The 14,089-nt window shown below is 53.8% G+C and overlaps 6 protein-coding genes across 6 annotated transcripts; 2 read left to right on the top strand and 4 right to left on the bottom strand.

Annotated features, from left to right (window-relative positions):
• Window positions 1-23: 23 nt before the first annotated feature.
• Window positions 24-1,064, bottom strand: PG998_007209 (alpha/beta-hydrolase; the record flags this gene model as incomplete). Its single annotated transcript, XM_066874025.1, has 1 exon — window positions 24-1,064. One exon carries the CDS (start codon window positions 1,062-1,064, stop codon window positions 24-26), a length of 1,041 nt encoding a protein of 346 aa, XP_066729970.1.
• Window positions 1,065-3,357: 2,293 nt separating this feature from the next.
• PG998_007208 (uncharacterized protein) lies at window positions 3,358-5,593 on the bottom strand (the record flags this gene model as incomplete). Its single annotated transcript, XM_066874024.1, has 7 exons — window positions 3,358-3,793; window positions 3,837-4,406; window positions 4,471-4,600; window positions 4,695-4,759; window positions 4,850-4,944; window positions 5,030-5,182; window positions 5,300-5,593. 7 exons carry the CDS (start codon window positions 5,591-5,593, stop codon window positions 3,358-3,360), a joined length of 1,743 nt encoding a protein of 580 aa, XP_066729969.1.
• A 1,275-nt stretch (window positions 5,594-6,868) lies between these two features.
• Window positions 6,869-8,116, top strand: PG998_007207 (uncharacterized protein; the record flags this gene model as incomplete). Its single annotated transcript, XM_066874023.1, has 1 exon — window positions 6,869-8,116. One exon carries the CDS (start codon window positions 6,869-6,871, stop codon window positions 8,114-8,116), a length of 1,248 nt encoding a protein of 415 aa, XP_066729968.1.
• A 402-nt stretch (window positions 8,117-8,518) lies between these two features.
• On the bottom strand, window positions 8,519-10,178 carry PG998_007206 (uncharacterized protein; the record flags this gene model as incomplete). The annotated part of the gene is made up of 3 exons (XM_066874022.1): window positions 8,519-8,866; window positions 8,938-10,047; window positions 10,101-10,178. The coding sequence occupies 3 exons, from the start codon at window positions 10,176-10,178 to the stop codon at window positions 8,519-8,521; spliced, it is 1,536 nt and encodes a 511-aa protein (XP_066729967.1).
• An 819-nt stretch (window positions 10,179-10,997) lies between these two features.
• PG998_007205 (uncharacterized protein) lies at window positions 10,998-12,555 on the top strand (the record flags this gene model as incomplete). Its single annotated transcript, XM_066874021.1, has 10 exons — window positions 10,998-11,068; window positions 11,135-11,264; window positions 11,325-11,343; window positions 11,404-11,558; window positions 11,611-11,647; window positions 11,700-11,835; window positions 11,927-12,016; window positions 12,070-12,103; window positions 12,159-12,376; window positions 12,441-12,555. 10 exons carry the CDS (start codon window positions 10,998-11,000, stop codon window positions 12,553-12,555), a joined length of 1,005 nt encoding a protein of 334 aa, XP_066729966.1.
• Window positions 12,556-12,669: 114 nt separating this feature from the next.
• Window positions 12,670-13,440, bottom strand: PG998_007204 (acyl-CoA N-acyltransferase; the record flags this gene model as incomplete). The annotated part of the gene is made up of 1 exon (XM_066874020.1): window positions 12,670-13,440. One exon carries the CDS (start codon window positions 13,438-13,440, stop codon window positions 12,670-12,672), a length of 771 nt encoding a protein of 256 aa, XP_066729965.1.
• Window positions 13,441-14,089: the final 649 nt, after the last annotated feature.

Here is a 14,089-nt window from a genome sequence, read left to right as displayed (position 1 = left end):
TGAGCTGCGTTTCCCTGCTATCCTCAAAACCTGCCCCTCAGACAACTTTCCCAGACACTCGACACTTCATCCGCAACAAGCTGCGGCTCAGTGGCAATAACGGCATGACCACTTTGCAAAGCCCGCACGAAGCGACTGTTGGCCGACAAGCGCATCTGTTCCCGCTGGAGATCATCGTCTACCCGTTCGAGTTCCTTTTCAACAAAATGGTGAAGTCTTTCGAGGGCCTGTCGAGCTTCGTTGTCCAACTCGGAACGCTGGATGGCGGCAATGACACGCTGATAGTCTCGTTTAGTGCCCCCTCGGATGACAGTAACAGGTTGCATGCCGAGGGCCATGGTCTCTAACTGGCCTTTGCGGGCGAGTGATTTGGAGCTCGTTTCCAACTGAGCTGCTTCTGCCACGGATGCCTTCGTTGTAGTTTCTCTCTCCGCGTCCAAAGCGAGCCGGTGTAGCTCATCCGCTGTGTAATGTTCGCCGCCTGCTAACAGCCCCGATTCATCGAGCAGCGCCGACATCTTGGGCCCAGCCAACGAATCTAGCGGCTCCAAGGGTTCCCGCAAGTCCCTATGTGTCTTCTCCTGGTTCGCATCCACCAGGACCAAGCCGGCGACGTCGTCCGGGCCCAGAAGGGCCACAGCTTCGCGGGCTATCATGCCGCCGAAGGAGTGAGCCACCAGAATGTAAGGGGGTTCCACGCCAGCCGACGCGAGAACATCCAGCAGTTCCGTGGCTAGGGCGCCAGCGGTGCGAGGCGGTGATGAAGATGATGCCGGAGGACTGCGGCCGTACCCGGCGCGGTCGTAGCAATAACTCCGGATGCGCGGGTCCAGCAGGCGACGGACGGGACCCCAGTTGGAACTGCAGGCGCCCACGCCTGCCTCGAAGATGACGACGGGCTGTTCTGGAATCCTCGGCGGACCACTGGCGGCCAAGAACAGCGCATTGCCGCCCGAGCCGCGCACAACAGCCTCTAGGGGAGTGGTGCCTGTGGTCCAGTCGTGGCCGACACTCCTCGACGTAACCACACCTCCCTCGTCGTTTTCACATTGCCTGACTGCCATCTAGACTTGTTCAAACGTCTAAGAATCTTTGGTTCCTCTTGAATTGTGCCTGTGCAAGTCAGCCTAGTAAAGACAGCGCCTTATAGATTTCTCCTTGGCTGGTTACATACGGCTCCACTTTCCTTTCCCTCCTTTGAATACTATCAACAAGGCCATGCTTGCCACTTGCTTGGTGCCCAGCACCCACCCACAGTGTGTGTCGTCTGGACATCCGGTGGTGCCACCTATAGTTGCAATAGTACACCCCACGTTCACGATAAACACTTCACCTCATCTGATGCTGTTTTATACCAACTTGCTCTTGTTGCCCGCTCTCCAGGAACCTCCCATTTGTGCCATTCAAGAAATAAGTATTAGTAATCAGCCTTAACGGACAAGTCCGCTCGAAATGGGCATCCCTACTATCGACATCTCGCTATTCTACGAGTACGAGAACCCTTCAAAGGGGGAGGGCTCTACGACGACCCCTCAGTGGAGCGCACCAAAGCTGTCAATACCCTTCTGGCATCTCTCTCCACACATGGCGCATTCAAGATTACGGGCCACGGTATCTCGGGGAGCATGATTCAGCGCGTGTTCGATTCGGCAAGTAACACATCAACGCTTTCTCCCGTCTTCCCCAGTATTCTAACCCGCAGAACAGGGCGCAGACTTCTTCAGCCAGCACAAGCATATCAAAAAGTCGGCGGCAGGCTCACGGCACAAAAATGGTCGTCTCCGTGGGTACTGGGGACGAGGAACGGTTGAGCCGGATTCATCTGTAAGTAGTTACCAACGTGCATCGCGGCCGACTACGACAGAAAACTTTACATCTATCGCTAACTGTGCGCGCGACGGAACTACAGGAGTCTTTTGTAGTAGGGCCTGAGACTGACCGGCAATCACCCACGCCCTGGCCGATAGGAGTGCGAGGAGACATCTTTCGGATGGTAATGCAGCCATTCTCCAGAGATTGCGCCAACCTACATCACGACTTGCTTCACATACTAGAAGAAGCACTGGGTCTATGGGATAGCGAGCTAGTTTCGCATTGGGTCTCCGAGGATGGGGAGGTTCACATTGAACACCACGCAGCAGCTTGCGCCGCTCCGGCGTCGCGACTAAAAGGTCTTATATCACAGGTAGAAGCCCAAGGCGCTCGTACAACGCTAGCACTGGCTTTCCAAAACAACGCGTGCGAGGAGATAGTGGTTTTATGTGGTGTTGCGGTCCGGAGATGGATACAGGCTCGACTCGGGGCTGGTGTTGGCGGCCCAGGGACAAGTCTACGGACGGTGGAGGATGGCCAAAGATCCAAATACTCGGTCATCTACCTTGGGTATGATAACAGCAATACACTACGGTGAATTAAGATGTCACTGTCAAAGTCCCTGGCCCATGAGAATGAGCGAAACCCGCGGTCGTGTTCCTTCACTAGGACACAGATGGCCAATACCAAGAGAAAGCCGAAACAAACTTAATTCTTTGTCCTGGAAGTTCAGCAGAACTTTCAAGATCTGTCCCAGCAGAATGGCGACCGGGCATGCGTGCGTCTAAGCGAGCGTGGTACCACCACCAGGGTTCCCTTCCCTGTGGCACCAAGCAAACCCCTGTCGTGGGGCCCAGACTGCCGGACAATGACTCTGGACCCCGGGTTTGCCAACTGATTTAACATTCTCGTGCGTTACGGCCGCTTCAAATATCGAAACATCAAATGCCGCCATCAAGATCCGATACTGGCGTCAAGTTCGACCATCGAACAGAGCGGTCGCCGAGGAGTCCGGCTGCCAAGGCCGAGCAATAGAGACCGTTAATATCGTGAGTTCGGGAGCATGAGCCGTGGCCCGCGCACGGGAGGTGCCGTGAACTAGCCTAGCTTTTATTTGTTTAGAGATCAGTCTGGGTTCATGGTTAACCGAGGAGGGCCTCGAAGTGGTAGGCATTACTTAAGAGGTCGCAATTCTCCGCCATTCTGAAGGAAGGAGAAAAGAATCCACCCGTTGTATGTATAACTGCCCATTTTACTGATAATGCAGTCTATTTGGAGGATCTTTGCATGGCACTGAGTCAGTCACTAACAAACTCCAGACAGGCCGCGTTTGCACCATGACCTATTGCAGTACCGCCCCATGTTCTGCAAGTGCCATGCCTAGACTAGGAATCCATTCCATCGACATTGGCAAGATAGTTCCACCGAGACAATGCTTTTACCGCTTTGAGGAAACGACAGTGTTCCGGAGGCAAGGACCGTGATATCAAGATATCATACATCGGCCATCTATCCTGCAACCATGTAGAGAAGTGGACACTTTCTCTACCCCATAATAGCCGGTTCGGCGTTATTCTTCTTGTCTTTGACACTCCTCCACTCAAAGAACAACGTGGCAAGGAGTCCCCCGAGCCCGAGGCCCATACCGACCTTGAACGCATCCTGGAGACCCCGCGTGTACGCGAGAAGGACAGAAGGCCACGCACTCGACTGGCCGACTTTCTCGAGAGCCTGTTTTAATCCCGTCGCGCCTGTGGAGAAGATAAGAGCGGGATCCACAGAGGGTGCAAGTTCCTTCAGGGCTTGAGACAGACCGTTCTGGAAAACAGACTGGCCGACCGAGACGAAGATGGAGCCCCCCAGATTCTGGAAGAAAATAAGGGCAGAGGACCCAACAGGGATGTCCTTCTGATCGAGAACAGTCTGCACAGCAGCTTGGGGTATCTGGAAACCAGCACCCAGCCCAGCCCCCTGCCAAGATCTGAAATCCGATCCAGGTGGCGTCCGCCATCTCGGCGTTATACGTGGTGATAAGACCGGCGCCAACAGCGAAGATAGCGGTGCTGCCAATCAGGAAGGGCGTGTAAAAGCCAAAATAGGAGACCAAGGCCCCGACGATCCCAGAGGCTACCACCAGGCCCAGAAGCATGGGCAGCATCTGGATACCGGACATGATGGCTGACGAGCCCCGGATGCTCTGAAAGAAGATGGGAAGGTAGAACATGAAGAGGACCGCAGAGCCGCCAAACATGACGACAAATACCGAGGCGGCGGCCACGGTTCGCTGGCGCATGATGCGCGGTGGCAGCGTCGCCTTCTCGCCCAAACGAAACTGCCAGGCGACGAACACCACGAGGAGGAGGCCGCAGCCGACCAGCAGGCCGATGATTCGCCCATCGCTCCACGTGTACTGTTTCCCGCCCCACTGCAGGGCCAAGAGCAGGCAAGTCATAGCGGCGATCATGAGAACGGCGCCCAGAAGGTCAAACTCTCGGACTCGCATCAGGATGGACTTGTTCATCTCGCTCCTGGGCCGCGGCGGCGGGTTGAGCACTAGTAGTACCACGGCGGCGGAGACGGCACCGATGGGGAGGCTTGGCAGAAAGTCAATACAGTGGATAATGAAACAGGCATTATCAAGGCACGGAACAAACGTACTTAATATAGAAGCACCACCTCCACGTAACATGATCCGTGAAGGCGCCGCCAAGAAGGGGGCCGGCTACGAAGGCGGCACCCCAGACAGCGCCGAAGAGACTGAAGGCGAGGGGGCGTTTCTCGAGAGGCACTGTTTTCCCCGAAGGAGTTCGCCGGCATTAGATCCGACGTTACATGCGACAAGCTGGGGGGGAACCCATATTTTGGGGAAGGGGGCCACTTACCGACAAAGGAAGTTATCACGGTGCAACCGGAAAAGATGCCAGCGACCCCGAGGCCAGCAATGGCGCTGCACGTACAACGGTTAATGTTGTTGTTCTGCCAGGGGGGGCGCGGGAACCATTATAAGGCAGATCGCCGTTTGAGAAGATTAGCTTACCGGCCGACGATCAGAACAGGACTTGTCGGAGCCACGGCACATATCAAGGAGCCAACCTCGAATAGGAAGATGGCCAGCAGAAACGCCCATTTGGACTGTCAAAGTTGCAGACTCGAGTCAGCCCCCTGCGAGATCCCTGTCCGCCCTGGTGGAGATCCAAGTCTTTCGCGGCGTACTTACATCAAAGCTCACGTAAATGCGCCCATACGACGGTTGCAGCGCTGTTTTGTTCAGGCGCAGAGTCAGCATGAGTCTGTCCATACAAGTCGGGGTGGGAGATGAAACATTACCTGTGCTCGTCAAGAAATAGGCGCTCCCATACCAGCCTACATCCTAGACGGAGGAAACCTAAGATCAGCCCACCACTCGGGAAATGGGAGAGAAGAACATAAGATGGAAATCCCGGCTAGTTTCCAGCTAGTGCGGGTAGATCCTTGCACATCTACGAACCTGGATGGTCTTGAATTCGTCGGTAATCTTGGGGATTGCCGTGCCGATGATGGTCTGGTCTAGAGCAACGAGGAAAACGCCCATGAAGAGCCCTGACACGATCAACATGGCCTTCCACATAGAAGGGTACTGCACCTTGTCGGTGAAGTCGTCCGAATCATTGTCGCTGTGTTGCATGACACGATCAGATGCGAGGTCGTGAGGCTTCCGGTCGGAAGTGGCAGAGGTTCTTGGGGCCTCATCTTCCGTCTGGAGCTGCACCTTTTCGCGTGAATCTTGACCAAGGCTCTTCATGATCGTGATATGTGTTGTGGTAAGTGGAATGTAGGATATGTTTTAGGAAGATTCCCCTTGCTCAGTCTGCAGCAGCGGGGTCTTATACGTATCCTGGCCACCGTCCCAGCGTATTGGTTTGTCACGTCTATATCTCCGGTTCTCTACATCGGTGTCCGACTGTATTCATTGCGAGGTTCAGACGCGTCGTCGCCATGTGGTGTATCTGGTGGCGCCACCGCCAAGAATAATGTGCCATATTCCACTGGATCTCGACTACTATCGGCTACACGGAGACCTTATGATATTTTGAAATATGTTTCGACTTGAGACAAGGTACATGGGTGCTTGGTGATGCGGCGCAACCTCTCACCATTCCTTCGGATGTCGATCAATATCCAACCGGCCATCGCGCACATCTGGCGTGTGGTTAGCGATGTAGTCAGCGATCATGAGGATAATTAGGAGCCTAGTCCTTCTTGTCACGCCAAGCATCATGGCTGTTCGCCAAGCATCATGACTGTTCGGCCAAGGAAAGTACACGGGACCCCCCGTGCACGTTGTTGCTTCTAGTGGCTTTCATCCTACCTTCAGAGCCTCCTAGTACGCCCTCCCCAGATTAACGACGGCTTCCCTTTACGGGCTAGAGACCATGACGGGCACTAGATTACGTACGCTCTGCCACCATGTAAGGCAGTATGCGAGACCGAATCAGACTCCCTGTGTCTGCCAAGTATCAGTCGAAAGTTTCTTATAGTACTATCAGGGCTTCCCACGCCATGCCGAGACAGATGAGACGACGAGAGTTCACATGGGAGTTCAGACGGGCCGCTACCATTCTAGGCTTTGGGATAGAAGCGGTTAAGGGTCTTCCCCTGTGTCTACGTGGACAACGAGAACAGGAATGTCAGTGGGGGTTATCTTATCTGACCAATCAAGAGGCTCGAATACTGCATGGGGAAGCCAGTACCGAGACTATGCGCCCAATTGGATTACACAGAGATCGCAACAGGCTTTTATACCTGTCCCCGCAAAAACCGTGCGCTTTGCAGGAGTGACAGGAATGGAAGTTCAGGTCTGGAAGGTTTGAGGCGACAGTATAAAGAAGACGGGCGCGTAACCAAGATGCAGTAGTTCAGACGCAAAGGAAGGGAAGCAAAGTAACCCAATACTGGTCCAGCAAACCACATCGTTTCAAGTCTTCTAGTCAGCCAGAGGTGCTCAGATTGTCCGCGTTGAGCCGAAACCCGCTACTTGGTTGCGTGTGAGTGACCCAACGAGAACCGAAGAACTGCCATGCCGGCCTGTGGAACGGGGCCCAGCGAAAGGGAGCTGTTGGAGGCGTCTCTGCAGGCGCTTATAGATCACGATGGGATGGATCTCGACATGTTCCAGGGCGGGTCCATTGGCTCCTCGCAAACAAGACGCCATTTCATACCCCAGATTCGTCATCACAGCGATGCCCGCCACTATACCACGACACCACAAACACCACCACTACAACCGTGGGTAGACACTGGCTCTCAGCACGACAGGACCGCTCCGACGAGTCGTTGCCGACATGGCTTGGGCAACGGACAGGTGCGCTACGTCCAAGCTATCAAAGACGCCCTGTTGCTTCTCGGCGCTCAGTCGATGCACGGCGGCAGTACCTGCTACGACTGCCCGGAGTTTCCATTACCACACCATCTCGACTTTGACGCAGGCAGCTGCGCCACGGCCGGCGACACCTACAGCACCGGCGCATTAGAGGATTATGACTTTACCAACCCTTTCTCGTTCTTAGACATGGAACCTAGCTACTCCCAGGATATCAACATGGATGAGATTTACACGATCAGCACCCCCAGCCAACCATCACCAACTTCATGCCTGTTACCAGATGGCACCACAACAACAGACCCAATACCAACACCCCCACCATCACAACCAGAATCACCACCTTCACCATCTCGACCAGAGATATGCCCTCCCTCCTCCACAGCCGCCACCAACAAGAGCAGGAAGAGGCCTAACCCTAACAGCACTCCTGCCGATGATGTCGCTATCTCCCCTCTACCGTCATCCTCATCACCAAAATCCACCCCAGCCTCATCCGGCGTTTTCCAATCGGGATCACCCCCAGGAGAGGGCCCGAAAAAGGAGCGCCCCCACGCCGCCGTCGAGAAGCGGTACCGGGTCAGTCTCAACGACAAGATCGAAGCCTTGCGCGTGTGCCTTGAGTCGCGGAAGCGGCCGAAGCGCAACAACAGTCAGCAACAACCCCTGCAGTGCCCATCTCCAGAGGACGGCGGCCCCACGCCTGCAGCGTCCACTACTGCTACTACTACTACTACTACTACTACTACTACTACTACTGCTACCAACGGCCCCTCGGTGAGGATGAGCAAGGCCGAGGTCCTGGCCGAGGCCGTGGAATACGTGCAACAGCTCGAGGAGGAAAACGGCGTCATGTTGGAGCAGATCGAGGATCTGGTGAAGCGGATGCAAGCGACGCAGCGGGCGTTGCAGTTACCCTCTTTCACGGCGGGTAGGAACGGATGATATTTCTGGGGTCGTGTGCCCCGGATGGTTGACATGACACGCAGATGGAATGTACTGTACTATAATTCTCTCATGGTACGCAGTTGTTACCAAGGTCTATCCTAGTATATTTTACGTAAAATTCCAAATAAAGTTTATCAAATAACTTCCGTTTTCCCACTATGCATACGGCCCGACCTTTGTTATTCCGAGTCTTCTATTTGGATAGCCGAAGTCAATATCGTTACTAATCAGGACTGCCCTTCAGATATCAAACTAAACTCTTCGAAATCTCAATTACAAATATGCATTGAACACCTTTAGGGAATAGCTAACAAGAACAAACTTTTAAATAACACAACACCTCTTGTTCCGTCATATTGGAGCATAGAAGCCACGTACTCTCTGCCCATCTGTGTGATTCTAGACCCCGGGTCTACGACGGAGCCTAATCATAAAAGGCCCCTTTTCTGCCAAGGTGAAGACGCATTGGCTGGAGATCCAATCGTCCTGACCTGCCTCCCGGTCGAACTCGAAGTGCCAGAAGAGCCGCGCGATCGCCAGACGCATTTCAGCGTAGGCCAGGATCTTGCCCGTGCAGTCCCGGGGCCCGGCAGAGAAGGGCTTACATGCCGCCTTGTTGTCAGCGGCGAATCTAGGCTCGTAAAGGGCGTGCGTCTCGGGGAGCCAGCGCTGGGGGGCAAAGGTCTCTGGATCGACAAAGTTGTCTTCAGAGTGGTGTGTGGCCCACTGGTAGACCGACACGATCGTCTAATAATTATTTGTTAGTTCCAAGAGGCGATTCAAGTGACATCGTGAATCGGGGAAATTAGTACTTACACCTTTCGGGATGTAATAGCCCCCAACCTCTGCGCCGGGGAGACCCGCGGAGGAGTGTCTGCCGCTGGCGGGTAGATGCGCAGGCTTTCCTCAATACACGCGCACAGGTACGGCAGCTGGCTGGTCCCTCGAATGGTGATTTCGTCTGCGGAAGAAAAGGCGCTGCGGATCTCGTCGGCCAGCAATCTGTACTTGTCGGGATTCTCGGTGATGTGGAATGCGAACCCGGACAACGTAGTGGCTGTGGTCTCCCCGCCAGCGAGGAGCAGCACCCGGCTGTTGACAAGCATCTCCTCGTGGCTCATTCCCTTGCCCTCCTTGTCCTCCGCATTGGCGCGGAGCATGTAGGTGATGAGGTCCCTGCGGGTGTCGGTTCCCAGCGCGATGCGCGCCTCTGACTGCTCGTCCATGTGGCGTTGCATGGCAAGCATCTTGTCGATCTCCTTCTTCCTCAAGACATACGTCAGCATGGGGATGAAAGATCCTATGAGTGGGAGACCCGTCAGGAACATCCTCCGGGCGTTGTCTCGCGTCGTGGCCGTCACGACGCCGACCAAGGGGTGCACTGTGTCCCTGGAGTCCAGACACCCAAGAGAGGTGCCAAGGGTCAGCTCCCCCACAATATCGAACGTCAAGTAGTTGAACCAGAGCATGATATCAATCGGCCTATCCTCATCTGCGTGCTCAGCCAGGACATCTACAAACTTATTGACATGTTTTTGTAGGTAAATTTCCTGGTCAGCAAGAGCAGCTGGCGTGGTCGCGTGGGCCATGATGCGGCGCTGCCGCCGATGGTTTTCAGGGGGCGAGCCAAGAATCGCCAGAGGTCCGAACCCGTAGAACTCCCATATCTTGCTGAATTCCTCGGGATACCGCCGCATGAAAAGCGGCCATGCAAGCGAGCCATCAACGGCGACGCGATCAGGCGCGATGCGGACAACGGGGCCATACTTCTTGTGGAGTCCAGTCGTGCCTCTCACAAAAGTGCCTTTAATCTTGTAGTGTACGTCGAAAGGCAGGCTTGAGAAACTATAGAGCTTCGGGCCGGGGACTTTAGACAAGGGGTGGATGTAAAGCCGATAAATGGCTGTGATGATCCTGTAGATGACGAACTATGGGGAGAATATTAGTAAGCTATGTGTATAGAGCCAGGCTCATTACTCACTAAGATGATAATAGTTCCAATACGTGGGAGCGAAAGTGCGAGCCCCCTCTGCTCGAGTAGAGCCTTCATGGCTTCCATGGTGGTGTCAAAGCTGCTCCGATCACGTGTGCGGGTTTACTGAGATGGACTATAACAAAATTCCAAGGGCTGCTAATGCAGGTGAGTAAAGGACGAATAGAAATCAAGAGGGAATTCTTGCACCTATACTAACTGGCAAGACACTTGTTTACCAAAACTCTAGCAGCTGGTGCACGGCAAATGAAGCCGTCGGGGGTGTGAATGAGGCCCGTCGCCGCCCGGTGGCACCACGATGGCTTCTCCCACAAACGAAGTAGCGCCCAAAAGAGACATGCTCCTGAAACAGAGAACCGAGGTGTTTCGGCGAACTACACGGTTATTGCTTGCAGTGGCCGGGCCGATGGGTCGATGCGTTTCTGTTTCTGAATCGTACCGGTGGTGCCACCCGCCCCATAACCGCCCCGTAAGTCCTGCCAACCCGGTCGACGACTAGTATACTATACCATGTCTAATACATAGCCAGTCCCGAGAGCTTGGGAACCTGCAAAAGACGAACCAACTGAGATTCCATCTTATCTATCTGGTTGCAGTGTGCCCAGATTACTTTATTTGTTTCGTTGTTTATTCGTCGCAGCCGGCCTTGCCCTACTCCGACTGACTCATTACTTTATGACTCCAAGTAGCCCATCTTTCTTTGAAGTGTAGTCACTATATCCATCCGCCACGCAAAGGGTCATCGTGGGTTTCTTTTCCGAGGAGATGGCTCCGTCTCTAGTCGACCCGGTCGCACCGAGCAGCTCCATGATGAGCCACACGGCAGAAGACAAACTCCCCGTGGGGGAGGTGGAGTTGAATGTGCCGGACCTGTTCACCTCCATCATGTCGGTCGAGATCGTGCAGAACCCGCATTATGCCGAGGTCAAGAAAGAGGCCGATGCATGGGTTGCCGAGTGCGTGAAGCCCCTTTCTTCTACACATGACCTGATCCCAAGTTTCTGACGATTCACCACCTGAAGGATTCTAGGTTATAACGAGAAGCAGGCCGCCAGGAATAGTCGCGCCGACTTTGCCTATATGGTCTCTTGGTGGGTCGGACCGCACTGCGATGCTGAGACTCTACGGACATTGATCGATTGGAACCACTGGGTGAGCATCCCTGTGCCATTGCCATCATCTTATTGTGCCCTTGGCTAACCATGCGACCAGGCCTTCTATTGGGACGACCGTCAGTTGTTTAGTTTACACTGCTTTCCTTGTATTCCTCTTTGCTGACTGCCGTCGACAGAATTCGATGAGGGTCATTTGAAGAACGATCTCTACGGAGCGGCGCGCAACATTATTCACATGATGTCGTTGCTGGACGATGGCCACCCCGGCATATCGAAGGAGGAGGACCCGCTCGGTTACATCTTCCAGCATGTCTACCGGAAAATCCAAAAGGTGAGTACATCAAGCCCTACAAGCGAGGGACCGAGCTGACTCAAATTTGTAGCGCGCATCTCCAGTGCTCCAGTACCGATACAAGAAATGTAAGTCAACTCACGTTTAGCTCCAGACTCGCTGCTGACACTATCACGACAGACGTCGAACAGTACATGCTCGGCGTCTTGGCCCAGGTCAACTCACGCAAGATGGACGTTGAGACGATAACAATTGACGAGTTCATGACTTTCAGACGCGCAACTGTTGCAGCAATGCCCTGCATGGCTCTTCTCGAGTGAGTGAACCCGCTTTCTCCTCTCGCCGGGGCTCCTGTGTCTGCAAAACAGTAGGCAAGTATACTGACCTGAGAATGAACTCCCTTATAGATACGCATTCGGGATTGAGATCCCCGAGGAAGTCATCAATCACCCATCTCTACAAGCCTGCCAGGTGGTTTCTGTGGATCTTGTTGCCATGTGAGTGCCCCTTATGGATCATAGGGATGAAAACATCGCCTAACGCATCTTAGTCACAACGACATATTGTCATACAAGAAGGACGTGGTATGTTTACGAGTGCTACTTCCATTTCCGTGCTCACAGGTCTGATGATTCATAGCTGTCCGGAGAGGATCTATCCATAATCAACATCCTGCGTGGCCAGGGCCATACGCTCCAGGAGGCTATTGACGGAACCGGTCGCATGATCGACGGATGCTATCAACGGTGGTACGAGGCGCTGTTGAATATGCCTAGCTGGGGTTCAAAGATTGATCGCCAAGTGTACACGTACCTGGAGGGTATCCGGAACATTTCGTTGGGCTGTCTTCTATGGAGGTGAGCTCACTACCATGCAACTCTCCATCCACCTCGTTGGGAAACTTACTGACCTCGAACGAAGCTTCTGGACCGGGAGGTACTTCACCCGCGAAGAGGGCCGGCTGGTGCGTGAAACGCGAAAGATGCGATTACCGATGCCTCCTCCCATTGGCGGCTCAGCGGTCAAGGTTGCGTGATGGGTGTGATGATTTCTTAATCTAGTCAGTATGAACAAATGACGTAGCTAAGCGTCCAGGTGTTACTCTATGATCTATAGGGATATATTCCATTCTTTTTAAATCGAAATACCTTCAACCCATTGTCATGCTCTCACGCACATTCTCTAAACTTCGAATCTGTCTTCCATCCACAAAATTGCTCGGATCCAGCCACGACTCTATAACCTTCCTCCGCACATCCCACTCTTCCCCGTCAATGATGGAAAACAGATCCGTATCGCGGTTCTGGCCGCGATGGATGCGGTGCTGTCGCAACGTGCCCTCGTAGGTGAACCCCAGCCGCTCTGCCGCCCGCCGGCTCCCGGCGTTGCGCGCATCACACGTCCATTCCAATCGGCGGTTACCCAGTGTATCCAGGCCGTAGCGCATGGCGAGGAACACGGCCTCGGTCGATGCCGTCGTGCGCTGCAGCACAGGCGCCAAGGTGACAGGCCCAATCTCGATGGTGCGGTGGGCCAGGTTCATGTCCGTCAGCGCAAGGTAGCCAACCGCAGAGCCGGGCGCCGCAACCACGACGGTCACGCCTTCCCTTTCTTTCAGAATGGCTTGTTGAGTGACGACGGCAAAGAACACGGGATCCGATTCCCGCGGCGGTATCGTTGTCGACGGGGTAACGCGCTGCGCAATAAAGGTCTCGAACGCTTGCTCGTTCTCGAAGGGTCCATGGCCCAGGTACGCAAAAGTTGACGACTGAAGCTCTTTGCAGAGGTGCATATACAACTCATGCGAGTGCAATGTGCTGAGTGGCACTAGCTTGGCATGGCTGCCAACGAGGACCTCCCGCAGAGGTGGCTTCGCTGCGTGAGTATCGACAGCGGTTTTTGCAGCAATATCTTCCGACATTGTAAGATGCATGTTCAAGTACTCTAATGCATTGATGTCTGGCGGTTCAAAATAATGGCATGCGAAATTAGAATATTGGCATATGATGTAGGATACGGGACATGATCTGGAGTTGATATTGTGCCCAATCGGAAAGGTGTTGGTTTTCCATGTTCCAATCGTCGTCATCGGCTCTCTTGCTGACATTACGTCATCGTATCACGTCAGACACTCTACGGTGTAGTATTTATTACACTGTATAAGTAGAAAAATAGGCTCATCCTAAAGACACTTGCAAACATATCGATATTGAAGTTTCCTATGCATAATCCTTTCTGTATAACCTCATCATGTATACCAGGACTAAACATCCCATCCAATCATCTATGAAGAGAATTGCAGCATTGGTAACATAGTTCAGAGTTGAAAATATCTTCGTTCGCCCTTGCTGAGGTCCCCAATCAATCCTGTGTTGTCCATGCTATGACGGCCACGTGGGATGACCCCTGAAGCGCATCTCAGTATACTCCACCCAGGGGTGGTGCCACCGATGGCCCCACGGTGTGACCCACGATCGGCACCCATCCATCGACCACCCTGCCCAACATTTTCAGTAGAAGATGCGCCGTCGGTGTTGTCTGGATGCAAGTCATACAGGGAATTAGTGTGA

Source organism: Apiospora kogelbergensis, assembly GCF_038363985.1.
Source record: "Apiospora kogelbergensis strain CBS 113332 chromosome Unknown utg000005l_segment0_segment0, whole genome shotgun sequence".
In the NCBI taxonomy this organism is placed as follows: Eukaryota; Fungi; Ascomycota; class Sordariomycetes; order Amphisphaeriales; family Apiosporaceae; genus Apiospora; species Apiospora kogelbergensis.
This window is presented reverse-complemented; position numbering and strand designations above follow the sequence as displayed.